The 27,490-nt window shown below is 52.9% G+C and overlaps 1 protein-coding gene across 7 annotated transcripts in view; it reads right to left on the reverse strand.

The window, feature by feature from the left end:
* The window catches only part of TOGARAM2 (TOG array regulator of axonemal microtubules 2), a 76,669-nt gene that overhangs the window by 22,164 nt on the left and 27,015 nt on the right, over positions 1 to 27,490 (reverse strand). For 4 of the 7 annotated variants that reach the window (XM_053201060.1, XM_053201058.1, XM_027033468.2 and 1 more), the window contains 12 exons: positions 22,346 to 22,486; positions 17,908 to 18,047; positions 15,878 to 15,991; positions 14,097 to 14,372; positions 12,214 to 12,425; positions 11,178 to 11,368; positions 8,168 to 8,214; positions 5,720 to 5,886; positions 3,130 to 3,277; positions 2,761 to 2,922; positions 558 to 711; positions 338 to 443 (listed from right to left, as the gene is read on the reverse strand). In XM_053201060.1, coding sequence (XP_053057035.1) covers positions 338 to 443; positions 558 to 711; positions 2,761 to 2,922; positions 3,130 to 3,277; positions 5,720 to 5,886; positions 8,168 to 8,214; positions 11,178 to 11,368; positions 12,214 to 12,425; positions 14,097 to 14,372; positions 15,878 to 15,991; positions 17,908 to 17,935 — 1,605 coding nt within the window. In that variant the 5' untranslated portion in view covers positions 17,936 to 18,047; positions 22,346 to 22,486. Of the gene's footprint in view, positions 1 to 337; positions 444 to 557; positions 712 to 2,760; positions 2,923 to 3,129; positions 3,278 to 5,719; positions 5,887 to 8,167; positions 8,215 to 11,177; positions 11,369 to 12,213; positions 12,426 to 14,096; positions 14,373 to 15,877; positions 15,992 to 16,227; positions 16,342 to 17,907; positions 18,048 to 22,345; positions 22,856 to 27,490 lie in introns of those variants that run through there. The other 3 variants (XM_053201061.1, XR_008289595.1, XM_053201057.1) reach the window with 3 other exon arrangements.

Raw genomic sequence — 27,490 nt, forward strand, 5'->3', positions numbered from 1 at the left:
TACAACTTCCCTGAAGATGGAGATTTAGCCCAGAACACTCCAACCCTGCTCAGGCATCTGAGTACAGAGAACAACACAGGGCTGTGGCAAATGGGCATACAGGATTCCGATTATTATAATACCCAGCGATGAGAACAAAGGAAACCCCAGGCCCCAGTTTTCCATTCTGAGAAATGGGCGGGTACCTCCCACCTCCATGGCTGAGGGCTAAGAAATAAGCAGGGAGGGAGCCACGGCCCCTCCGTGGCTCCCACGTGACCCTCACTGAACAGGGGCACCAGGGAAGGGGGAGTGGCTGCAGGGTGGGGACGGTGCCCAGCTGTCTAGGTGGCCTCACCTCCCCCGTCACAGCCAAGGACACGTCGTGCAGCCTCCCAGCAAGGACATCTGAATGACAGGCCGCCAGGCGCTGAATGCTCACCAGGCCCTTCTCCTTCATCTGCCTGAGAAGCGAGTTCCAGACCTCGTCACAGGCAGGTAGGGAGGAGCCCTGCAGACCAGGGGCGCCCCTGCCACCACCCCTCCCCTTGCAGTAGAGGGAGAAGGCGACTCCTCACCAGTCGCTGCTCTCGAGGCACTGGAGGGCATCCATCAGCCCCAGCTCAGGGTTCGAGAAAGGCCTCAGCTCCTTAGAGGCTCTGAGAGCCATCTCCTCCTCCTCTTCTTCCCATTCGGGAGACCCCAAGGCAAGCACCGCAGGGAGTGAGTTGGCTGCACTCACAGAAAAGAGAAGGAACAGGGAGCATTTCAGCAGGAGGACCCAGGCCTGGCTGCGTCCCAAGCCCCCCTCACACGAGGTGTGCTCAGAGAAGGGACTGGTGGGGGCCGAGAGGGCAGGGCCTGTGCTTCACCGCCGGGGGGCCACGGACACCACCCAGCACTCTACCTTTTGTCGGCCTTTTCCGTCCCGGCCCTGCCAACCTGATGGTTCTGAACAAGCTGGCCTGTGATATGCTGTTGATGTCATGTGACAAAGCACATCATGCCAGTGACTCACCCCAATCCTACCCTATCTGTGGTTGGGTGAGGCTCATACATCTGTCAAGGAGGGAGCCCCTACTCACACCGGTCGTGCTCTAACCTCATCCCCACCCAGGAACCTGTGTTATCAGTCTGTCCTCCTCCCCCCCACTCTCCATCCTCTGCGAACTTGCCCACAGGCAGGGAAGTGGTCCAAAGGAGGAAGCAGGGAGACGAGACAACGCAGCTAACTGGGGCCCGCGTGGTCAAGATGTGGCCACACTGGCAGGGACTGCCGAAAAGCAGGGATGTTGTTTAAAAATCGGGTCATGTTTTCTAGGCTCTCCTTCCTTGGGGACGAGGCCAGAATCACACAATCCTAGTGGAACAGGAGGGCAGCTTAGTCATCTATCTGGTCCAATGCCTGAATCACAGCACTGAGGCCTCAGAGGTTGGGCCCCTTCCCCCACAGTCCCCCCACGGAGCCATGACAAGAGGGTCTGCTCTGAACCCAGAGCTGTCACTGCCACACCTCACTTCCTTGCTACTTCTTTTCAGAGACTGGATTCTCCTCTCAGCTTTGGTGTTGGATAAGAGTCATTAGCCAAAATCTTAGTCCCTATGGGCCACCATCACCTAAAGTCAACTTAGGGGACTTTGGGTCTCTGGGTCTCAGTCCTGTTGTCTGTAAAATGAATGGAGTGGATTATCTAGATCAATATCTCCTGAGTGTCAACCATTCAATTACCACTTTCACGATTATTTGTCATATCTCTTAATTACCTATAATTTTATTCATATGGCATGTTTCTTCAAGCTGACCCACTTTTTGAATCTTAAATAAGTTTATTCTAAAGGGAGATTTATGTCACTGCTGTAATTGGTAAACAAATATTATTTTGTCATAGAATAGGATATTTGCAAGAAAAGTAAAAGGATGATATAAACTCCAGCTATCAAATTATAGCCAGTTTCTGATGCCTCCAGCTGGAAGGAAGATCTCTTTGTTTAAAAAGGAGATTCCAAGTCTGCGAGGCATGCTAAAGACCAGCACCGAATTTAGACTTTCTGCTTGACAGAATCAGAGGGATAGAAAGAGAATGGAAAAGAAGGGTGAGTCAATATTATTTCTGGCACCAAAAAGGTGTTCTATTCCACCACCATGGTCCCACCACACTCCCCACTTAAAGAAACTGTGAACCAGGCTGGTTGTTTTCCAATGTTCTTTAGTAGAAAATCTTTCAAACTTGAACTCTCAAGTGGTTATGCAATAAACAAAAAAGTGAGGCAAAATAGGTATTGCTCGGGTAGAATGGGGTCAGAGCCTCCTTTGTCCCTTGGCACCTTCCTGAGCATCCCACAGAACCTTTGGATCCTGAGATCGCAGGCTGTGACCAGCCCTATCCAACACTGACACTTTATGAGGCAAAGTGTAGGAACCCAAGGTCTTTACAGACCGCTCTCTTCCTCTTCCTGATGTTTCCAGCTACTCTCGTGGGTGCTTTCCACAGGATCTGTGGTCCTGGTGCACTGGTGAGCCCTCCAGGACAAGTCATGTGGGCTGGACACACCTGCCCTTCTCCCAGTAATTCAGCTGCAATTCCCTGGGTCTCCAGGCTGGCTCCCACACTATTCCTCTCTCTCTGGCAAGGTGATTGCACCTCAGGCCACCCTCTACTCTAACGTGGGTAATGAGGAGAAGCAGAGCAGTCCCGGTCACGTTTGTTGTGCCCCCAGAGCATCCCGAGGCAGCACAGTGAGAGGGACGTGTGCCCCCCAGCCAGTCAGTCTGGCCCCTACCTGAAGCATGGCGGGCAAAGCTGGGCTCCTGCTTGCTGACAGGGATGCTGGGTAATGAGGCCCGGTTGGCCCGCTTCCTGAGGGTGACACCCATGTTTCTGCGTGGGATGCTCAGCCCAGTGGGCACAGACAAGGTTCCACTGCCCCGGAGGGGAAGGAGGCCTGTGGAGGCAAAGAAAGTCCTAGGATGGAGCTGGTCCAGCGTGTCCTCAGCCCCAGTGTCCTCCTCTGGACACGGGCCCATCCATGGCCCCCTGTCTGGTGTGAGGTTGGGGGACATGGGGAGCTGTGGGTAGTCCCTCTCTTGCCCAGGGGTTGGCCAAGAGGTCTCCCCAGCCTGAGGGGAATCCTGCCCTAGGCACCCAGTACCTTCCTTCATCAGGGATCTCCGGGAGCCCAGGCTCTGGGAAGCAAGCTCCCTCTCCCTCTCCGGCTCCTGTGCCCTCTGGAACTCCAACTCCTTCATCTGCCTCAGCCGCATCTTCTCCTGGGCAGACTTGGAGATGGTGACCTGGATCTGGCACAAGGTCAAGGCAAACTCCATTACCCTGAGGACCCAACTGTGTTTTCTGTACCTTCATTTATTCAATCATTGGGAATGTGAGTGGCTTCTGTGTGCCATCACTGTACCGGGAATGAACACAACCACCAAGACCTTGCTCCCTAAAGGCTGCCATGGAGTGGGGAGACAGCAAACAGAACAATCTCGAACATCAGGTGATATGTACCGGAAGGAGAATAAGGGACAGAGGGTGATAGGGCTTCCATTTTAAATAGGAAGACCCAGAGGGACTCCCTGAGGAGGTGAAATTTAAGCAGAGACAGGAATGAGATAAGGGAACAGGGGCCATGCAGATTAATAGGGGAGAGGGTTAAGCAGAGGGAATAGAGTGCAAAGGCCCCGAGGCTGGAGTGTGCTGGGTGTGGTTGGGGTGAAGGTACTGGCTGGACCACCCCAATCAAAGGATGGTAGGACACAGGGTGGAAGGTGGCAGGCGTGCACCAGTCGCCGTGGTCCTTGGTGGGGAGTTGAACTTGTCCTCTGAAGGACACAGCAAACCGCTGAGGTTCTCAGCACAAAAAGTGACATGATCTGACTTCCACTGGGGGGTGAGGGGGTTCCCCTAAGTGTTACTATTTTTTTTTAACTTTATATTTAGGAACAACTTAAGACTCACAAGAAGTTGCAAAATAGAACCAAGAGTTTACATGTGGTGGGGTTTGCACTGGCACAGCAAGAATGAAGATGACAAAGTGGCCTGATTCTGGACATGTCCCAAAAGTAGGGCCCACCACTTTGGCTGATATATGAGGTGTGGGGTGACAGAGAAAGAGCAGAGGCAAGGATGGGTCCAAGATTTTCAGCCATTGTAGCTGGAAGGCTGCCATTCGCTGAGAGGGGACCCTGGGAGAAGAGGAGATTTGGGGAGGGGGGTGGTAAAGATTCAACAGTTGAGTTTTGGATAAGGTAAGTTTGAAATATAATTAGATATCTAAATGGAAATGCAGAGTATCAGTGAATACACACTTAGTAATATAATTTAACTGCTACTGGAGGTCAGGGGAAAGTCTGGGCCAGACAGAGAAATTTGGGAGTCCTCAGCATATAGATGCCACTTAATGCCTGGCCTGGATCAGGTCACAGGGGGTCAATATAAATAGACCAGAGGCCAGAGGTCAGGGCTCTGGGGCCTCCAGTGTATAGAGGGCAGGAGGATGAGAAGGAGCCAGCCAAGAAAAACCAGGAAGGAATGAAATCTGATGGAGGCAGAGAATCAAGAAGGAAACCACCCCCTTGCTTCCCCTCCAAGGTGAAGGCTTCAAGAAGGACAAGCCATGAAAGCCACTGGTGGGTCAGGTTAGAGGAGGACTGGACTGTGCTGCACATGGGAGGTGGAGGTCACTGGTGGCCTGAGCATGAGCAGTGTCAGTGGGGCCTGAACCCAACTGCAGTGGACTCAGGAAAGAATGGGTGCAGGCAAGGGAGTAGTCTGGTTTTCCGAAGAATACAGAAATAACAGAGAGCTAAGATGCTGATGGGAGTGGTCCCATTTCAAGGAGGATGTTGTTGACGCAAGAGCAGGGAGCAATGCTGGGGCTGGGTTGTGGATGGACGAAGCCAGAACAACAGGAGATGGGGACACTGGAAAGCGAGGTGCCCATGGGGATGAAGTTATCATGAGACCCAAGGTCTGACCATGGGTGTGAGTGGCCAAGGGTGGGTCGGTGGTGAGGTCATCTCATGGCCCTGAATCATTTTGCCTTCATTTCATTCCTGGCGCCCTGGCTGGCGTGGGAGAGCTGTGGCACCTGGACCTTATCATCATCATCATCATCACGGGATCCTAACATAGCTCATGCACACAGCAGTCCTTTTGTATTTTATATCTCTGTTTCAAAGACTGAGCACGGATCTCCCATAACAGTGACTCTTCAAGTTTTAGTAAATTCATCCAGACCAGGGAAGAGAATCATCTAGACCAAGGTCACCTTAGAAGTGCAAGGTATTTGTCAGCCTGTCAAGCACAGCCTTTGGCTGATCTGCCTCTGAGTCAGCGGCCTCTCAGTTGCTATATTGGGTGTTGGTTCGAATTACTCAATTTGGTTCACCTAAGCCCCTCTGTACTCTCCACATCCTGCTTCCTTCCAAACCATGTGTGACCTCCTTCTGCCCTCCCTTCCTCCCCCATCTCACGCCTCAGATCCCCACTGTACTCTGCCTTTCACTTAGCCACCCCCCCCCACCCTTCTCTTTCTCTCTCCTGTTTCTCTCCCTTTCTTCGGTCCTGATCCCCTAACCATCTATAGGTTCCAGCCTTAAGTACCAGGGTAGCTGCCTCAGGGCTCTTCCTTGCCCTCCTCAAGCTGGCCCCACTTTTATGTACTTCAGAAACATGCTTGTGTTCATCCAGTGGTCCACTCTGACCCCAACTTTCTCCTCCCCTCACTTTCCAGATACCTTGGTACTGCTCTCCCTCTGGTCTTCCTCTTTGAGCAAGAGGCAGGCTTCTTTGGCATGGCCGAAGGAGAAGGTTGTCATCATAGGAGCAGACTGAGATGAAGGCAGGGCAGCCTTCTCGGGGGCAGCAGACCTGTCTCTGGCAGGTGGAGCCGAAGGTTTTGGCTCTGAGGAGTCAAGAACAAGAGTGCAGCTGAGGACACCCAGCACCTTGAGGCAGTATTCATCCCTTTGGGCTGTCCTGGGGCCCTATGACACTGTGGTTGGTGTAACATTTTACTGCCTAAGACTGCCTCTCTCCATTGTTTTGCCCAGTACTTCCTTGTGGTTAAATTTACTCTACAGAACAGCACTGGCAGGCATAGAATGTTCTCCTCCTTTCATTCATCCATCCATCCATCCATCCATCCATCCAATAGTTACTGTATACCTTATTATAAGACAGGGAAGGGAGGGAGGAAGTGTGGGCAGAAAACAGGGGGCAGGTCTGTTGTCTAAGAAGTTTAAGATATTTCCTGAGAATGCACGTCTGTCTTACCTGGGAGGTGTGCACCTCAGGAAGAGAGAAAATAAAATGAGCGCCCTCATCACAAAACATGAAGAGACCAGAGAACCAACAATACTAGTCCAGTCCTCTCATTTTACAGACAGAAAAGCTGAGACCCAGCAACCTTCAGATGCTCTTGTGATTGATACAATACAAACTGATTTCCAAATGACATCAAATCACTAGTATCTCTTTGTTAATCTAGATTTTCCTAATCAATGAATTTCAAAAGTATGTTGTCTTGTGATGGAGGCAAGACAGGGGTGGATTAGTTTTCTTTTAATGAAAGAAATGTTAACTGGGTTCTCCTGTTCACAAAGGTTGGAGCTCACTGTCCTTGGGTGAACCTGCAAATAAGGGGACCTTAAATATCTGGGGCCTGAGGCTGGAAGGGGTGTCTTGAATCTGGGGCCTCCAGGAGGGCTCCCAGGTTACCCTGGACCTCTGCCCAGCCCATGCCTCCTACCAAGGATCCCTCTGCCTGTGTCCCAGAAGAAGGATGAAGGGCCAAGATGGAGGAGGGATGAAGCCTCCATTTGTCCAAAAGTAAAGGGCAGGGCAGAGGACACAGATGTCCAGGTACCAGCTAACCAGGGCAAGGACTGCAGGAATGCCACAAAATTTGGGAAGCCCTCAGCTTCAGACAATACCATGCGAGTTCCTTCTACGTGGTAGCCGTGTTACACATATTGGGCAATGTTATCCCCAGCTGACAACTGGAGGGTCAGAGGGCCCTTTAAGGACTTTACTACTTGGCATCCCCTCTCCTCACCTCCACCTCCAAGAGAGGCCCTAAAAAGCATTGTCTGAGCAGCCTGGACCCTGCTACCAAGCCCCCAGGGACCTGGTTCTCAAGCAGCAAGCTTGCGATGCAGACAAAGGAGTGGTTACAAACTGGGGTCTCCTGGCCCAACCCCCTGACAGCACCCTCAGGGGTAGTTGTTGAGGGACACCGTGGGTGCCAGTGGCTATCACAGCAGACTGCCCAAGGTCACCCCACTGCAGCCCAGCCAGAGAGCAGCAGGGGAAAGAGCCACCACAGAAGTTTCTATGCCAGGACCGCCTCTTGGGCTCAGCTCGAGTCCTGACCCTGGGGTTTCTTGGGCAACAGCCTCCCCCTAGCCAGTGGACCCATCTGCTAAGCTATACAGAGTGGCCTGCCAGAAAGCTGGACCAGGAGTCTGCCCCCTCCTGCCGGTCAGCACAGCAGTGGCCTCCAGCTCTCATCCCCGGGCTTGGGGATCCCCTCCCCCAGCCTGCCCAGGGCTCATCCTCCCTCCTCTCCACAGAGTGAGGTCACAGAGTGAGGTCACAGAGTGAGGTTAGAGAGCTTCCTGCTCCCTCTTCTGAAGCCTCTCTGTGCCTTGGCCTCTCACTGGCCACCCAGTTGGCCATATTCCCCTGATGCTGAAACCTTCTGGGGCCAGCTGACTAAGGGGTTCACAGGATGTGGTTTAATTTCTCACTTGGTCTGGTGAGGAGTATTCTCCTCCACTTGCTCAAAACCGTGCAGAGGCAGCCCCTCGTGTCAGAAGCTCCGTCTTTGGAGCCATGTGGACCCGCTTGCAGATAAGCCAGGACTGAGACCTCCGTGCCAAGACTGAGGACAAAACCCAGCTTGCAGAGTCTCGGAGCATGCACTCCTCTGTCACACAGGGTCTGCACTTTCCCTCTCAGCTGGCTCATGAGCTGGTGTGGGTCCACATGCCAGGCATAGCACAGGGCCACTGGTCCCCAAAGCGGCACCACCGGTGACTTCAGCTTCTCCATCCATGAAATGAGGGGTTCAGGTCCGAGCGTGCTCAGGCCTACTCGAACCCCAGTTCTGCCCCCACACCCGGTCCAGGAGGCAGGGAGTTGAATAGATAGCAAGTGGGAGTGCGCGGGGGGGGGGTACATACCCAGAGATTTAGGGGTCTTCTCCCGAGGCCCACTCTCCCGAACCAATCTTAAAAGAACGGGGAAGAAAAAACACTATGAGAGATGGCAAGAAGGAGCCCCTGCTGTGAGGGGTCCGGTAGCCCCGGGATGGGGCAGTGGGCGGGACGGGGCACACAGTAGAGGGGCTGTGGGCGGCTCTGTAAAGAGGCTCTTGGCTAGGAGTTCAAAGCTGCAGGAGACGTAACTCCATCTGCAAAATCAAGGGCAGGCTGACCGGGAGACCACATCAGGCCAGGCTGGGTCCAGACACCGCAGACCACTGCCTCTGCCCTGCCAGGCGCCCACGGCTTCTCCCCGCACTGCCCGTAGCAGCCTCTGCCTCAGTGTGCACCGCCCTCTGTGGTCGTCAAAGTGGCCTTTCTAACTCAGATCTCATGGCACTTCCACACCGAAAGGCCTTCAGCAGCACCTCATTCTCCAGGCTAAAGCTCACCGTCCTCACTTGCGCACACAGGGCCCCGCCACCCTGCTAACCTCACCCGCCTGTGTCATACAAACACCGGTGCTGCCGTGCAAACCCCTGACAGTTCCGTGAACATCTCCATCTCTCCCTCTTCATCTCCCAAACTCTCCTTCAGCCCTCAAAGCTCAGCTCAGGCCTCGCCTCCTCCAAGAAGGCTTCCTAGCCTAATCGAGATCAATTTCCACTGGGCTCCCCAGAACCAAGGGCAGCCTTCTACCTTAATTCTTACCTCACTAGACCTCGATTCAGTAGGTTACTAGTAAATCTCTCTCGTGAGCTCCTAGAGCACAGAGACTGTCTTGTTTGGCTTTGTTTCCACAGCACATGGCACATAGTAGGTGCTTACTAGCTCTTAGCTAAGTAAATGAATGCATGGATGGATGGATGAAAAAGCAAATGAATGAAAGAAATGGTAATGGAGGCTCCTTCCCACCTATTTGCTAGCCTCACAGAGTTAATGGAGAAAAATCCATGCTATAACTGGACAGCAAATGAGCAGATATTTATAATATCTGTGTGTGTGTATAATCCATGCCAGGGACCAAGCTTGGCACCATGGAAGCTGCAGAGGTTTCTGGATATGGCCTCTGCCCTGTAGTGCCCCAAGTTAAAGAATAGGTATGAGGTTTAAATAAAAGTTGAACAAATCAGTGGAGGGGATGTGGTCAGGCAGTCCGTGGGCTGGTTGCTGTGTGGACAGCGCAGAGGATGCCCTTCCCCCATCGCCTCCTGGAGGAGGGCAGGGAAGACTAGCACAAGGAGAGGCATGGAACCGGGGATTAAAGGACAGCAGGCTCTGAAAGCAGAGTGAAAGGCTGGTGTTAGGGTTGGGGAGGTGCTGCCCGGGGCTCTGGAGGGTCTGGGGGTGGGAAGGTTCCTGCAGAGCAGCACAGGGGGTCTCCTTGAATGTCAGACCAAGGAGAGTCGACTTTAGGCTGCTGGCACAGGAAGTCAAAAAATGTGGATCGTGTGGAAGAAAGGTACAGAGGGCGGTGGATGAGAATAGATTAGGATGCAGAGCCCAGGGGGGCCAGGAGCCAGGCTAAGAGCTGTCAGGGAGCTCAAGAGGGAGCCAGTGAGTGAAAACTGAGAAGAAAGGCAGAAGCAAGAGAAGGCCTGCACCTCAGTGGACATCGGGAGGTCATGGGAGGGAGGCAGTTTGGGGAAACATGAGGTGCCCCATCTGTGTGGTTGGGACAGAGGCACAGCCTCCCTCTCTCTGACATGACAAGACTGGAGTTGCCCAACAGGAGGATGGAAATCCAGAGCTCGACTCGAGGGAGACCTCAAGGCCGAGCAGGGCATGAGGAAGACACCCATCCCTGGAAGCTGCCAGCACAGACAGGACTCCCCCAGGGGAGAACGAGGAGATGGGTACAAAGGGGTGGGAACAAGCTTCAGGAATGGCCATGTTTAAGAGACGGACAAAGGAGAGCACAGGGGAGACTGTCTGGAAGGTCTTGTCACAGAAGGTCAAGAAGCAGGTTTCAAAGTCAGGAAGGCAAGGAAGGAGAAGACTCCAAGGACATCAACGCCCCACGTGATGTGAAGTCAAGAGCAATGAGATGGGAGTAAAGGTCACTGGTCTGGGGCTAGAAAGTCCTTCCAGCCCCCAGGAACGGCTTTGAGGGAAGGAAGGAGTAGATGTTTGAGCAGAAAGGAGGAGGGGCCTAATGTGAGGAAGTAGAGGTTGATGGAGCTCCAATCCAGGAGCAGGCCCACACTCCTCCAGGGTTGAGAAGGAGGCAGACATGTATACAGACAGAAGGGAAGGCAGCATAGGAGATGGAGAAGTGAGGACGCATGAGAGAAATGGGAAAATTCAGTACAGCATGCCCCAAAGCTATGCAGGAAATGAGGCCTTTCTCCCTCTCACTCTTGTCTCTCTGTCTCTGCCACTGTATCTGTCTCTCTCACGCATGTGCACATGCGCACGCGCATGCGCGCGCACACACACACACACACACACACACACACACACACACACACACACTTGCTCTGACATTAGTCTGACCTGCCCATGGAGATGTTCTAGGCCATCTGAAGAGATCCGTCTGTCCCACTTATGAGCCATAAATGTGGACTCATTAACAACACAGCAACCCTCTACCCCATCAGTTCCCAAACATTTTCGAGTCTGAAGACCCCTTGTAAAATCTAAAATTTTGTGGACCTCTCCCTCCTGCTTCCATACACACACACATGATAAAGCTTGTAATTGTAGCATCCGTTAATGAAGAAAATATATGCTACCATGAATACAGCTTGTATTTTATTCATCACCACAGCAGCCACAGATAAGAAACTGGTGGAAGACGGAGGCTGAGACATTGTCTCCTAAGCCCAGACCACCCAGCTCGCCTTGGCCTCCTCAGGTCTGTGGCTCATGGGAGAGCCAGGCCCTTCACACCCCGGGTGCCCCAGACCTGCGCTGGAGTGGAGGTTCAGCGGATCTTGGAGGGATCGGAGAGAGGACTACAAGGCAGTTGTGACTTAGGGCAGCTTACCGTGTGCGGGGGACCCTCAGGCCCGTGAGGACATCCTGGCCTGGAGGCAGGAGGCGGGGAAGGGAGCCAGGTGCACCGGAAGGGGTCCCAGCGGGCACCCCGGCCTTTGGGATGGGCGGGATCACAAGACCCCCCAGTGACTTGTGCATCTTCTCATCCTTGCAGTGCAGGTAGTGCCTGGAGATCTGCACCTGAGAATGGAGGTTGGGGGAAAGGGTCTGGATGCTCACATCCCAGGCCCCTCATACAGGGCGGTCCCTTTTGTCAGGAGCCACGTGGGGTGGCAGGCAGTGCTGGGAAGTGTCCTCTGGTTTCTCTCTGCAGCCACACACCCCTAGAACTCCCCAGAAAGCTCAGCGCTTCCTTACCACTCCAAGACAGGAGACTGGCCAGGGGTCCCCCTCATCCCTACTTCCTTTTTGTTATTTATTTTTCTCTTCTTGTCATTTGAGGAAATCCTAGAACATCAATGCTGAAAGCAGTCTTCAAGAACATCTGGTCCAGTACCTCCTTTTTATAGATATGCAAAACAGACCCAGAGAGAAGGGTGACTGGCCCAAGGTCACACAGCCCATGAGGGGCAGAGTGGAAATCAGAGCCCAAGTCTCCTGAATTTTAGCCCAGCCTTCTTGCCCCTCAGCCTATAATGGGGAGGGTCAGAAGCATGAGGAATTCTGGAACATATAGACCAAGTCTCCTGAGTTTTAGCCCAGCCTTCTTGCCCCTCAGCCTATAACAGGGAGGGTCAGAATCATGAGGAATTCTGGAACATATAGACCAGAGAAGGCCTAGGGACCACCAACTGTAGGACTGGTGGTCACACAGCTCTGGGGCAGCCAGCCAAAGCTCACAGGCGGGCCATGAAGGTTTGGGATGCTGCCGGAAAGATGAAATGAGGACCCAGAGCCCCATCCTTGAGGGTGGCCCCTCAGACACTGTCTGAGAAGCTAGAGGCTCAGGAACCAGGGGTAGTAAAGAATGGAAAGAAAGGCAGAAGGACCGAGAGGTAAAACTCAGAGCAGTTGGATCACCTCACCTCCTGGGCTCCGGGTCTCAGCTCCTGGGGACCCTGGCTGCTCCCAGGCAGATCCAGGCCATTCTCCTTGGCTCCACCAGCCTCAGGGGTGGTGGGGATGCTCTGGATGGGGGGCATCGGCTTGGGCACCCTCAGCAGCCTCTGAGAGGTGGCCCGGGGGATGAAGCTCCTCAGAGGAACTCCTCTGGGGCCTCCCAAAGGATCCAGAGAGACTGTGGGATAAGGATGAGGAATAAGTTAGTCCCGGGAGCACGGGCTGGGGGACAGTTCAGATACTGGCAACAGGGATGGAAGGCCAGGCCAGGGACAGAAGGAGATCCACCCGGACCGCCCCGCCACCAGGCCGAGCAAGCCGACGGTGTGGAGGGCCTGCTCCCCCTCCTATGAAATTTGGTAGAAAGGGCCCAAGTCACCTATTTAAAATTCAGAGGCAGGGGTGCCTGGGTGGCTCAGTCAGTTAAGTGTCCAACTCTTGATTTCAGCTCAGGTCATGATCTCACAGTTTGTGAGTTCAAGCCCAACTTTGGGCTCTGTGCTGACAGTGAGGAGCCTGCTTGGGATTCTCTCTCTCCCCTCTCTCTCGCTCTCTCTGCCCCTCCCCAGCTTGCATGTGTTCTCCCTCCCTCTCTCTCTCTCCCTCTCTCTCTCAAAATACATAAATAAACATTTTTTTTAATAAAACAAAATTCAGAGGCAGGCTAGGCAGGAAGGGAAATCTACCAGTACTAGACTAGGGGTGAGGAGAGTGGGGTCCCGTCCTGGCTAGAAGCTGTGTGACCTTGGGTACATCTCTGACTCCCCATTTGCTCTTCTGTAAGATGAAAGTAGTCACATCACGGGGTTGTCCAAACATTCAGTGACGTAACTTACATAAAATGCCAAGAAAGTACCTGGCCCATAACTTACTTCTGTTTCCCCTTCCTTTTCAGCTAATGATGTGGAAGCATAGCTGTTCTGACACAGGGGGCACCCTGACCTAGTCTAAAAGCAGACCACCACACTTGCAGCTCTGTTATTAGTACCTCATGCGTCCGGCAGACATCTTCACTGCGCTTTGCCCCACCCCCTGCCATCCCTACAGTAAGGAGCTCAGGATGGTCTTTGCAAATTTTTTGGCGGTGGTGAAAATACTTAGCACTGAACTTTCGAGGGCCATCTTGTTCCAGCTCCTTGTTCCAAAGTGGTTGCATCAAAACAACCAAGTCAAAATATCTTCTCCGCAACCCTGCCCAGCCCGGCTCCGCCCTGCCCTATCGTCAGTTTGGTGCGGCGAGGGAGGTGAGGAGGGGTCACAACCCAGGTGGGGACGTCACCACCAGCATGCCCACCTTGGGCCCCACCTGGGCAGTGGTGCAGAGAGGCCAATGCAGCCCCAACTCAGAGTGGTGAGGGCAGCCCCAGCCCCACTCAGGGTACCAGAGATCCCTGTCCCGCCACACTTGCCGAGGGACCTGATCAATCAAGATCACTTCCTATCTGCACATTGCACAGCTCCTGTTCTTTTTCTCCTCCACTAGACCTTTGTGAAAAGACATGACACGTCTAGAAAAAAGACTTCAGACCTCTCAGGGAGAGAGTCACTGGTCTGGCAATTCCAGAAGCTGTATGACTTGGAAATTAGTTAATTAATTAATTTAAAGGATGCCTCTGGAGAGAAGACTAGAAGGAGGCAAGGGAGAGAATGGGGAAGTTAGTTGGGAGACCGCTGCAGGGCCCAGGCATTCCCCCGTAGATGGCTGACAGGGCTCTTGGTGGGTTCACCCTGAGCAGCTTGGAGAGAACCCGGCTGCCAGCTAGATACCTACTGATCCTCACGGCCAGGTAGCCTGGTGTCCCTCGCCTCAGGGTGGGTGGGTGGCAGGTGGGCAGGGCCCGGGGCTCACCTTGGGAAGATGATGCCAAGCCCTCTGAGAGCCTCCTTTTCTTGAGCTTGTCCTTGATCTGGGTGGTGTCCCGGGCCACACTGTTGGCCTCAGACTCCAAAAAGGGTGCCGGGTGGTTGGGCCCCAGAGATAAGGCAGCAATGTTCCTGGGGTGGCCATTCCTGGCCTGCCATCCCTTTGGAGGGGCATCCAGCTTGAGGTTGCCAGGATCCACTTGTCCACTCAAGGGCTGCAACGGCTCCTCTTGCAAGACCCTCGGAGCTGGCTGGAGGGACGCTGGGGGAGATAGAAGCAGGAAAGGCTTGGCACACAGAGCCCAAGGCGGCACCAGGCACCAGCAAAACCTTTGGTGCTGCTTCCTTGGAACAGTCAGGACTTGTCCCGTGCTCCTGATCATTCAATGTTACTGTCACTCCTTGGGTCAGTTCATTCATCCAACACTACCTGTGAAGACCTGGGTCATGAGCTACTCGAGAGAAGAAAAGGGGACTCGCTACACAGCCCTTTCACAGCACAGATGTGAGGCTACAAATACTTAGGGTTGGCCTTCTGCCCAGGGACCACCCATCCGGCAATCTCCAGGATCCCAACCAATACACTCGATATACCTGACGATACCAAATGCAGATTGAAAAGAGAAGTTGAGGTGACTCAGGACAGATCGTGCTTCCGTGCAGACTCCAGGTTATCCAACGACTCACCCAACAAACACTCAGCGAGCGTCTAGCATTTGCCAAGCACTGTCCAGTCAGTGGAGGCACAGAGATGTGTGAGGCACAGCTTTATCACTGAAAGACTTGCAATCCATTACAGAAATAAGATTTGTCCCTAAATGGGTTCATTACAAGGTAAAATGTGATATGTGCCATAAGGGTGGTATCAATAAAATGCTTTGTGCATGTAGAGGAGGAGGAGAGGGATCTGGAAAACCTTCACGAAGTGGTGATGTCTGAACTGGGCCCTGAAGGAGCTTAGACCGTGGAAGGGACAGGGAGAACAAACAGAGACCAGCTTTTGGAATCTCTGCCCCACACAGAACAATTTTTTGGAGTGCCTTGACATAAGCCACGAGACCCACAGAAGAAGCCACAGATACTGGACAGCACCAGACCCAGCAAAAGCTGAAGTCGGTGCCAGCCACAGGCGTGTGAGGGGACTAGCCTGAAAGAGGGCAGGTAACCGGAACAAGCTAGCTTTCCATCTAGAACCCTGGGACTGGAGCTCTGCAGAAAAGGGGGGTCTGCTGCTGGAAGTTAGAGCAGAAAGTGGCCAGGAATCTGAATGAGTGTCCTGAAAATCACCGCTCCAGCTTCTGTCCCTCTAGAGGTGTCCACCTCCCCACCACCGCCCTGCATGCTGAATGCCCACGCAGGGGACAGCGGACCCGGTCTTTCCGGGGCACATGGATTCTCCTTGGGTCCTGAGGAGAGTGAGGGACATGCTGAGATCCCCACTTCCTTGTTCCTGCGGACCCCTCTCTGTGCACCTCATCCTCGGAAGCACAGAATTAAAGGATCCACCTAAAGCCAAGGGGCATCTGCAGCAGGGACCACAGTAAAGACAGCCTCTGCCAGTAGCTGGAGAACACAGCCAGACATCCAAACAAACTCCTGTCCTCTCTCCAAGATGAGGCCCATGCCCTGCTCTCTGGTCACTGGTCCTCATCAGGCAGCTGCTGGTGGAACTCCAGTTCTCTGCCCCAAGTCCCCAGAGAGGCCACTCAGGGCACTGGAAGGCCATCTGGTGTGACCGAGTCAGCAGGCCAAGTCCCCCAACCTCACCTTCTCCATAAGTCCGAAGCCTGGAGTCACTGCTTCCGCCCGGAAGTGTGCGGGGCCCGGCACTGGTCCGAGGGACACTCCCACGGTACACGGCCACGGGGGCCAGAACCTTGGCTGGGGACAGAAGCATGGGAAGAGCGTCACCTTAGCGTGCACCGAGTCCAGGACTGGGGAACAGACTGTTGGAGCACTCTGCCCCTGGGGGTCTCTGTGGCCCTTCCCCCAAACCAGAGCCTGGTCCACAAAGGGGGGCCCGCCACCCCACCCCCAGCCGGCCGCGGTACCACAATCCCCACCAAAGCCCACCACCCCACTCTTCCCAGCCCTGGATCCCCACTTCTCACACTCACCTGTCTTCTCCATCCAGCTTTGCTCCAGCTCCCCAGCCCCACCTAACCACTCCATACCTTCTTAGCCTCCTTCAGGGCTCCCCTCCTCCACACCCCTGCCCTGCCTCTGTCCACTGCACATCTCACACTAGCTGCTTTCATGAGCCGCTCCTCAGCGCCACGCCTTTAATTGTCACCCTCATGCGGTAACCCCCTGACCTGTGGCTTTGGCCCTGACCTCTCCCCACAGTGGCAGGGCAGAGCATCCAATTACCTGCTCAACAACCCTCCCCTGGGAGTCCTCCAGCACCTCATCCTGCACTGACCCTGCATCTTCTCCTAAACCTCCCCAACTCAGCAAATTGATCTGATTGATCCCTACTGCGGATATTCATCAAACGCTGTCTGTCAGGGACTCTGTCCCCCAGTCCCTGGTGATACAGTCCTGGGCAAGGCCCGAAGGCAGGTCGGGGAGACAATGAGTAACAAGCAGTGACAGTGTGGGATTGGGAGCCCAAGGAGAGGGGCCCTGAGCAGAGACGCAGGAAGTGAGGAGGGGGAGCCTCAACTGAGCACCCAGTACTTTGAGAAGCCTTGCCTCCCCCCTGTGCCCCCACAGTAGCCCAGGCATGCCCCATCTTACCTTCCCCTCTCTTTGCCTCTCCCCTCGCAGCCCTGCCGCACTCAGGCACAGGGATCATGTCCTATTCATCTTTTGAGGACCTGCACTCAGGAGGAGCTTAAGTGTCCGCAAGCTGAATCATTAGTCCTGTGCCTCCATGACTCCTCCTAGGCACATCTCAGGACCATCCAGGGGGCCCTAACCCACCACAACCCAGCATACCCACCCCCAGGGTGGAAGGTCACAGGACCGGGAGTCGGGCGTCTGTTCCTTCCTGTTTCTGTCTGCTGTGTGACCTTGAGGAAATAAGTTAGCCTGAGTCTCAGTCCCCAGGTTGGTAAAACAAAGGAGTTAGAAAGGACTATGGGTTCACATAGTCACATCTTCATTCTATTTCTAGATTTCTAGGTTTTTCTTAAGTTTTCAGTACTTCCCACTTCCCCACGAGAATCTAATGTCCGACGGGATCTGAAAGTGGCACTAAATTACGCATTTGTTTTCTCATTAATATAGCAAAGTCCCAGGGTGCTCTGCCCCTAGGTCATGACCTATTTCCTGAACTACTCTGACATTCTGGGGTCCTCTACACTCCTCTCAAGGCACCACAGGGCCCCTGTTCCAACCCCCCCTCCCGAGGGAAAAGCAGCTCTCCACCTCACCAGCACCCCTTCCACCCATGGCAGGACCTATAGATCCCTTCACCCTCCAAAGGAAACTGAGGCTCATTCAGTAGGTCTGGAACCCCATCTCTTGACACTGAGCTGGGCACACTGTTCCCATTATCCTGCCCTGTCAGCTGAGGAGACAGAGACACCCTGAGGCCCAGCCACATGTCCTCTGGCCATCCATGTGCTCCCTCCGCAAAACAGGTCAGCTCCTCAGCCAGCCCACCAGCACAGAGTGGAGGCAAAGCCCAGACAAGTTTCTAGAATACTCCGAGCCTTTCCCTAGGCTAGGGAGGCCCCAGACAAGAAGCTGAGTATGGAGAGCCAGCACAGCCGGCAGAGAGCCTTGGGCAAGGGTAGGAAGGCATGGCCACCTGCCTGGCTACATCTCCCAGGCAGAGTGCAGCCCCGTACCTGGGGGGACAGCATCACGGGTGCCCATGCCCCTATCAGTGAAGGTGCCTGGGAGGTTGTCCAGAGGCAGCCGCTACTTCCTGGGCCGTGAACGCAGTCCTTGGGGATCCAGAGGTCCACAGCTTGTAACATCCAGAGACCTATGGTAGGGAGCAGCTGAGTGAAGTGAGAACAAGTAACAAACATTTTTACAAACATTTTTTTAAATGGTTATTTCTTTATTTTGAGAGAGAGAGAGAGAGAGAGCGAGAATTCCAAGTAGGCTCCATGGTGTCAGTGCAGAGCCTAATCTGGGGCTCGATCTCACAAACTGTGAGATCATGACCTGAGCTGAAGTCAAGAATCAGACTGAGCCACCCAGGTACCCCCAAATAGCACACTTTTTAAACCACTTTGCAGGAAGCCCATCAGGAATTGAAATATTCTTATACTGAAGAAATCTGCTGCTGAACGAAAGGACACCTCTTTTCTGACATTCTGACTGTCTTAGACGCTTGCAACATTCCAACTGCCAAGGCCACAAGACTGTGACCAAAGTTGGCTATGAAGAGTGTCACCAAAACCCACCAACCTGGATTCATTTGTGGCTTTGACAGGGACACCTTAGGGTCTCTGGGGAAGGTAGAATTTATCAAGGCAGAGTCTGATGCTCTCTTTCTCCATTAGTTTCTATTTTCTTCAAAAACTCATTTTCTCCGCCAGCTGCCCTCACGACAAATGTCGAGATTTATGACTCTGCCCGTCCCTCAGACGTCTGGCGGGGTCTCCCAGAACCAGCTCTCTAGTTTTCTCTCAGGATGTGCCAGTCTCCATCTGCATGAAGTTCTTGGCCCTCAATCTCACCTCACTGACCAAGCCAAACTTCTGTCAGAGAGTCATTTCATTGTCCTGTGGCCAACTGCTTGACTACTTCAGGCCTCTTCCTGGTCTCCCTCAAACTCTGGGGTGTTGTCAGCTCTTGCTCTTGACCTAACCTCATTCTCTTTCCATGGGACAAGGGTCTCACCAGAGACTCTGCCACTTTACACAAGTTTATAGTCTTTGCTGAGCGAAAGGTGACCGACCCATTTCTACCCTGACAGGCAGTGAGGTGGATGGCCAGGGCTGATCAGTGATAAAATCTGGGGTAAAGGCCACATGTCCCAATCTGCACTCTGGAGTAACTCCCTCGAGATATCATCTGGGAACAGGGCAAGATACAGGGCCAGCTTCCTTTTGCTGAGCAGCAAATCCCAACTCAGGAAGTGAGAAAACCAGCCTCCCGTCTGGAAGCCAGCCTGCCACCGTCCCCACTCAGGCCCCAGAGGGCACAGCAGCTCCTAGCAACGCTTCTGGCCCAAACAGAGGTTCCAGCCCAGCCTCTGCCTGGTCTCATTGCTTACGTCCTCAAGCTCTGAGGAGCATTTTCCTCGCAACTCCCTGACCTACTTCTGCTGACCACTAAGATAAGCATCTGGCCGCAAGGTAGTGACACACAGCTGAGAATGTACGTGAGGTACAGCATTTCTCCCAAGCAATGTGGTGGACATTGGTCTCAACACCCTGCCCCTTGCCCCAGTCAGCCGGCAAAGAGGCACACTCAAGAGATTGGCAAGGCGGCTGCTTCCAGCAAAGCCCGGCAGGAATGTTCCAGACGGGGACAGACCATCCACAACTGAATTAAAGCAAATAAGCTAGAGCCCAGGCTTTGGGGACAGTGAGAGCCGCAGGCCCCACAGACTCCTGCTGCCATATCTAACCAGAGCAGAGGCTTTCTTCATGAATTATAAGCAGAAAAGTGGTATTTAGCTGCAGCCCTTGTTCTCGACCTTGGCTGCAAATCAGAATCGACTGGGAACTGATAAAATGACAGATTCCAAGGCCCCACCTCCGGCTCCTGCTGAATTAGTCTTCTAGGGAGCAGCCCACAGGGATCTGTTTGGTTTCTTTTTCTTAACTCCTGAGTGATTTTGATGTTCAAACAGGATTGAGAACCACTGGGCTGTAGTTCAGATTCACTTTTTTTTTTTTTTTTAAGTTTATTGATTTTGAGAGAGGGAGAGGAGAGCACATGCGAACAGGTGAAGGGCAGAGAGAGAGAGAGAGAGAGAGAGAGAGAGAGAGAGAGAGAGAAAATCCCAAGCAGGTTCCTCACTGGCAGTGCAGAGCCCATTGCAGGGCTTGAACTCACAAACCATGAGATCATGGCCTGAGACGAAATCAAGAGTCAGAAGCTCAACCTACTGAGCCACACTGGTGCCCCCAGATTCACTGTCTAAGGGGATCTCAGCCCTGTTTCTCACCTTATGCTGTCAAAGTGGTTATTGCTGCCTCAGTTTCCCCAAAGGGATCACTCACTAAGAAGCTAAAGAAAAGATTTGGAGCTGCCTGAGACTACAGATGAGAAAAGTTTCAGTGGCCAGCTCTACTGCAAAGGGCCTTCTGAACCAGACAGTCCCCTCCCCACTCGCCACAAGCTCCTCAGCGGGCAGAACGGCCATTGGCCAAGACAGCTGACATTACTCTGTGCCCAGAGGGACACCCGCAGTACAGAAAGGAAACTTGAATCCACGTCATAGCTTGCCAGGGCACCCCAGCAGGCAGACCCCCTCGTAGGCCTGCCCCTGCCTGTATCTACACATATGACCCCTTAGGCTCTCAGGGTCTACATGCAGGATCTCCTGCTCAAGGGGAGGTGGCCACAGCTGCATATGGACAAACAACCATGCCTTATGTCTTATGTGAGAACAATGGGTGGCCCCTCTCTGGGAAAATCATGTAGACCCATGACCTGGTGGGAACTTAAAAATCCATTTGCAAACTGTAAAAACCAAGATCCGAAATTCCAGCTCAAATGTAGACAAAGCTTTGAGGTTTAGCCTGGACCGTACTTAGCCCCTGACCAAGATACAATTCACTGAGCCCACATTTGCACCTTGCACTGTTCTGTTCTGGGCACCAAGGAGTGACTATTCCTTATTGGAACAGCCAACCCCTGACCTAAAGGGCTAATAGCCAATGGGTTCTGGGGACCAGGATTCTGTCCTCACTCCCTGAGGCTCTGGATTGCCCAAGATGGCTGACTCCTCCACCCTCAATCTCAGTTTTCCACCTCATGGAATGGAGTGGCCCAAGGTAACTGACCATTGTCTGCTCTTTCCACTAAACCTGTGGCTACAGAGGTTCCATGGTGACTGGCACCACAGGAATGAAGAAAGGTGGCAGAAGGGACTCAGGTTTCAAGTGGAAAGGAAACGAAGCAAAGACTGGCCCAGTAAAGAATGTCAGCCCCAGGGACAAAATCCCAATCACCCCTGTGCTTTGCACAGCCTACAGGGAGCCCATGCCCCATTCCACGTCCACTTTGCTCCCAAGGGAGCTGGGCCGAGCCGGGCTAAGTAAGAGCACTTACTTAGACAGGAGGGCAAGGCAGAGGCTCTGAGGAGGGGTCAGAGCAGAGAGGCCCGGGAGGGGATGGGCCCCCGATCCTAAGATGCAGCCCCTCCTGCCCCCTCTTCCAGGGGCTACTGCACGAGCAGCTTCCTTCGTGTGGCTGTGACACTACCCATTCCTCCTTTTAGAGACTTCTGAGAGACACAGGTTCTGATAAGTCAGAGTTCTCACCTCCTCAGACATGCTGGGTGGGAACAGTGGTGTCAAATGTCACGGTGGGTACAGAAAGGGAGTAAGGGAAAGACGGCAGAGCAAACAAACCTAGGTTTGGAACCCCAAATTGTCCCCCACCGAAACATTCTCTCTCTGCAGAGAGGCCTCAGACAGGCACCCCTCCCAGCCCACACCCCTACCCAGTATGCTCCTGAAAGCCCACGTTGGGACACCTAGATCTTTGGCCTTGAGGCAAGACACAGCTGGGTTAACTTGGTAACTGACCCTTGCCCCTCTCATATTAACTTGGGAAAGTTCCCTAATTCCTCTGAGCTTTGGTTTCTTCATCTGAAAAACCGTCCTACCAAAAGGTTCTGTCAGGATTAAGGGAAGTCATGTGCAAAAGTAATTCAGCACCATTGCTGGTAGATGGTCAGTAGCATCAGGTGTGACCTCTTCCTTTCCCTTCCCCTGCCCATAAGCTCTCTTTAAAGTTATGACGGGGGTGCCTGGGTGGCTCAGTAGGTTAAGCGTTCAACTTCGGCCCAGGTCATGATCTCACCGTTCGTAAGTTCGAGCCCTGTGTCGCACTCTGTGCTGACAGCTCAGAGCCTGGAGCGTGCTTCAGATTCTGTCTCCCTCTCTCTCTCTACCCACCCCCCAACTCACATTCTCTCTCAAAAAAAGAAATAAATATTAAAAAAAAATGTTTTAATATATTTATGATGGGTCAGCCCTCTGTCCTTACAAGACAGACCCAGGTGACGCGTGTGCCCCTCAGGTGGAGGAGACACACGTGTCCGTAGAGGCAGCGGCTCCAACTAGCCTGGCCGGGCCCTCCCGCCGTTCTCACCTGGGATGCTGTGCTGTGAATTCGCACCCACCACGATGCCAGGGGTGGGTCCCGGGCAGAGATGGGCACATGGGAGACCAGCAGTGCTGTCTGACTAGGCGCCTGGACACCCTCCACACGAAAGCTGCATCCTTGTCGGGCCTGGAAGGAGGCAGGGTTCAGACGCGGAGGGAAAAGGCCTCCCAGGCCGAGAAGACAGTCTGAGCCGAAACATGGAGGAAAGGACTGTGAGTGTGGGATTTGGCAGGAGGGCCCGGGGCTGGGAAGGCAGATGAGGGCCGATATGTGGGGACCTGCAGCATTCTGTCAGAGTCGGGGTGTGCTCTGCCGGTAAAGGAAACTCTAAAGACTTTTAGGAGAGGGGTGCCTGGGTGGCTCAGTCGGTTAAGCGTCCGACTTCGGCTCAGGTCACGATCTCATAGTTCGTGAGTTCGAGCCCCACGCCAGGCTCTGTGCTAACCGCTCAGAGCCTGGAGCCTGCTTCACATTCTGTGTCTCCCTCTCTCTCTGCCCCTTCCCTGCTCATGCTGTGTCTCTCTCTGTCTCAAAAAATAAAATAAACATTTTTTTTAAAAAAAGACTTTTTGAGGAGAGAAATGACAGTATCTGACCCCTGAGGTTCGTAGCCCCAGGAGCCATCTCCACCAAAACCAGGAGACTGATCCCTGCACCCACCAGACACACCAGGAGTGCCCAAGTGCTCCCACTCAGGCTCCTGCCTCCAGACGTGACTGGCACGTGGGCCAGCAGGAAGGCAGCTCACAGATGACGTGTCCCCCCCAGTCCACCATAAGTGCCCCCTTCCCCGGGCCCCTTCACCAGCTTTGAAGCTAAACCCACTGATTACAGATGCCACCTCCCTGCCGTAATGGGATCAGGGGGGTCAGTACTCCTGTAACCCTCTGTCTCGAGACAGTAGCAGGTGCATCAGCTAGCAGGCCCACAGGAATGTAAAGAAATGCAGACAAAGTGCCAAACACAGCGCCTGGCACATAATAAGAGTTCCATAACCGTTTGCAGCATGCAAGAATGGAGAAATCAACATGAAAGCACATCTTCACAGACAGTCTCATTGAGAAGAAACAAGGGAAGGAGACTAACATTTCTCAGTTCCATGTTGTTATGCACCAGGTGCTGAGCTAGGTGCTGGCAAATATCACGCCATTTAACTTTTGAAATAGAGCAACAAGGCAGATATTATTGTCCTCGTTTTGTACATAAGAAGACGGAGGCTCAGAAAGGTTAAGTAGTTGCATCGAGGTAAGTGAAGGCCTCAGGGCTGACAATCTCTGCTCCTGGAGACAGAAGAACATGGTATTTCACAGCGCGCACTCAGGAGTCAACAGCCCTGTGTTAGATTCCTTCCCCTGCTAGTTACAAGACTTCACATACAACACATTACTAACCCCTCTGAGCTTCCGTTTCACTGCAAAAGGAAAAAAGTAACACCTGTCTCACAAGGTTACTGAGAGTATTCAAAAAAATATGAAAAGCATTTCATACTGTCCCACCCCTAAGCAGGTATTCAACAAACAGTGGTTACAGATACTATTGTTTAATAACTATTTTAGTGTGCGTGTTAAGATGGGCAAGAAGAGGGGAAAATGCCCTGTTTGAAAGTTTCTGGGGCACGAAGCTACGGTGGCCTGGCTGAGGCTGGGTGGCAAAATGGAGGTGCCACCTGGTGGATGTCCTTCATCGCATAAGTTTTCTGGGGTAAGCAGGAGGCAGCAGACAGGCTGGGGCAGGACACTTAGAAGAGCAGCTCAAGTATCTATCACCTTGCTGGGAAATGCTCCAAGAGATCCCTTCTCACCAGAACAGAGTCTGTTAAGGAGGCAGCTACTTAGTGCCCGTGTCTTAATGACTTTCTGGGGCAGTGTGGATTTCATGGTCAAGAGAACTTCTCAGCCATGTTTATTGCTAATGCAGCTAAGGAATGTTGCCTTCCAATAGTTTACGGTGTGTGTTGGGGGTGAGGGGAAACAGAGGGTGGAAGGGGAGAGCTGCATTTATATCTAGGGCTGTGACATTCAAAACAGCCCCCACCTCCCAGGAATTCTGATATGAATCATTGGTCTAGAAGACATGGGAAAGCCTATGGGTGAGAAAAAGTTTTATTTAAGCTGTGTTTGGAAGACAATGACAGTAGGGGACAAGCAGGGCTGCCCTGTGTGGTTGTTCAGGTTGGGCACTTCACAAGGCATCACAATTAAGGGGACCCCATTCACACTGCAGTCACCACAAATTTGCACGTTTATTGCCCTTCTCTGACAAATAGAAGTAAAGTGTCTTGATAAAGAGATGTCTTTTTCTAACTCACACAAAGGCACTGTATGTGCAAGTGGTGGCCCTAGTGGAAAGGGTGTGTAATATATCCATAAATTTACAAAATTCAAAACCTTCTGAGTCTGCCCCACTTTTGTGTATCATCTTGATGCTAATATAAATTAGAGATCAGAACACATGCTAGTAATTCAATGAAGCTTCACCTTGTGTGGACAAGGGGTGCCTTCATCTGCTTCTCCTGTCACTAAACTGTGAGCTGTAAGTGACCTCGAAGGTAATCTAGTCTCCTGGCTGGCAAATAAGGGGTTAATGTGGGGTCGGGCTGTATGACACACCCAGGGCCGGCAAGAGCCTAAGCCTACCCAGGGGTCATATCCCTGCAGGCATCACACTGGCCACCAGCTGACAAGGTCCTCAGCTTCCTCCTCCACCCTCCCACCGAGGCCTCCCCAAAATGGTTGGTGCAGTGCCTCGGACTGCGGTGCCTGGTCGGAGCCAGGACAAGGGGTTCCTGAGGAGGACTACGTTTCCTGGTGGGGCCGGGTGCCACCGTGTCAATCGTGCCTGAAGTTACACAGCCACTGGCTGAGACTTGGAACCTTCTGCCCTCCCACCCTGAAACCTCCCCCATCAAGGTGTGAGTCGTCCAAGAGCTTGATCCTAGTGCTGAAGTCTTATGCAAAGTGGCCTGGTCCACTGCCCCAGGAAGGCTCTCTGCAAGGTTTCCTGGCTCAGGGACTCCCACCCAGTAGTTGGAGCTCCAGTCATCAAACCACAGTCTGTGAACACTTACAGGTACGAGAGGACCAGAAAGGGCTGAGAAGAAATAAACACCTCTTCCACTCAGCATCTCGGCAAGCTTGTGTTGGCCATGCCCAGTGTCTAAATGTCTGTCACATTCCAGGAAGTGGCTCTTGACAAAGGTCTCCCCGTAAGAAGCTCAGCAGGCTTCAGACCACCAGCTCTGTCCTTTTCCAACGGCCCCGGGAGAAAGAGGACTCTGCTTGACCAAAAGCTCGAATCTTACAGGTGCCTCTCCAGAACGTGTGCCAGGTTTTGCCTGGGAAACTGAGATGGTTTCTGTGGAGGGCCATGTTCTTCTGTCCTTTTTACTGAAAGGAAAGCCAAGGCCCAAGAAGGGATGCAAGTTGGGCCCAACACCAGAGGTTTTGAAGCACAGACACAGTGGAAATATCAGACTTCCAGATCGCTGCCCTGGAGCCCGGTCTAGTCTAGAGACAGATGGGCCTGGAGAGCAGAGAGAACAACGGAGGAGGCTGGGAAACAGCACGATGCTGAGCAAGGAGACCAGGGGAAAGGGGCCTCCCCCAGAGAGAGGAAAGTGGGGAGTAAGAAAGCGGCAAGGCAAGTCCCAAATCCTGACCAGAGAAGTGCTAGTCAGTCAGAACACTTGTGTCAGTCGGCCAAGATCGCCAACAACTAAGCCTCTGGATGGACGACACCAAGTGTTGGTGAGACCAAGAGTGGCCGGAGCTCCAACGCACAGCTGGCGAGGGGGACACAAGCACGGGCACGGAGAGAAGCAGCCTGGCTTAGGTACTAAAGATGTGCAAGCCCTATCTATACCCCGCAAGTCTGCTCCTCGGCACCTGTCCTGGAGAAAACCTCACATGTGTGAACCAAGAAAGAAGTATGAGAACGTCCACAGCAGCTCTGATTTGGCAATGGCCAAAATGTGGAAACAATCCCAATGCCCAACAGGAAACTGGAGAAAAGAGTTATGGGTATTCATGCCGTGGAATATTCCACGGCAATGAAAATGAACAAATTACTACTCCCCTCAACGCCCTGGGTGGCCCCACGGTGTCTTGTTTACTGAAAGAAGCCAGCCAGGCACAGAAGATTCCATAGGGTGCCATTCTGTTTCTATGAAGTTCAAAAGAAGACCAAATTAAACACCCTAGACATGCACACAAAGATGGTGAAACTTTATGGAAAAGCCGGGGGAAATGAGAATACAGTTAACCCTAGCAGAAGGGGAAGGGAGGTGGCTTCCATAAGGAAGGGGCCTGTGGGGGAGGCTTCGGGAGGCTGCCTAAGTGGGCGTCTATTTCCCGACCTGGGCAGTAGTGGCTACACATTCACAAATTCTACTTAAAAAACATTTTCTTTTCTTTTCTTTTCTTTTTTTTTTTTTTTGAGAGAGAGAGAGAGAGAGAGAGCACGAGTGGGGCAGGAGTAGAGAGCAACAGAGAGAGAGAATCCTAAGCAGGATCCACACTCAGCACGGAGCCCAACACAGGGCTCAATCCTACGACCATGAGATCATGACCTGAGTCGTAATCAAGAGTCAGTGACTGAGCCACGCTGCCTCCCCTATAATTCTACCTTAAACAATTCATGAGTTTTATACATCTTTCTGTTGACAAGAGGTTGAGTATGCAACAAGCAATAAATTTCCAAGCATCCATGCAGATGAGCAGAGTCAGGTGCCTGTGAGGTGGCCCTGAGGACAACAGGCGACCCTGAAGTAGGTCCTTTTTTATTTTTATTTTTCATTTTAAAGAGAGAGGCAGCACAAGCAGGGGAGAGGGGCAGAGGAAGAGAGAGATTCCCAAGCAGGCTCCACGCTCAGTGTGGAGCCCAAGGAGGGCTTGATCCCACAGTCCTGGGATCATGACCTGAGCTGAAATCAAGAGTCAGATCTCAACCAAGTGAGCCCCCCAGGCACCGCAAGCCTCTGACTCTTCACTTTGGCTCAGGTCATGATCTCAGGGTTCATGAGATCAAGCCCCGCTTTGGGCTCTGCAGTACAGAGCCTGCTTGGGATTCTCTCTCTCTCCCTCTTTCTCTGCCCTTCCCCTGCTTGTGTACTCACACACACAGTCTCTCTCT

The sequence above is a fragment of the Acinonyx jubatus genome, chromosome A3 (assembly GCF_027475565.1).
Source record: "Acinonyx jubatus isolate Ajub_Pintada_27869175 chromosome A3, VMU_Ajub_asm_v1.0, whole genome shotgun sequence".
In the NCBI taxonomy this organism is placed as follows: domain Eukaryota; kingdom Metazoa; phylum Chordata; class Mammalia; order Carnivora; family Felidae; genus Acinonyx; species Acinonyx jubatus.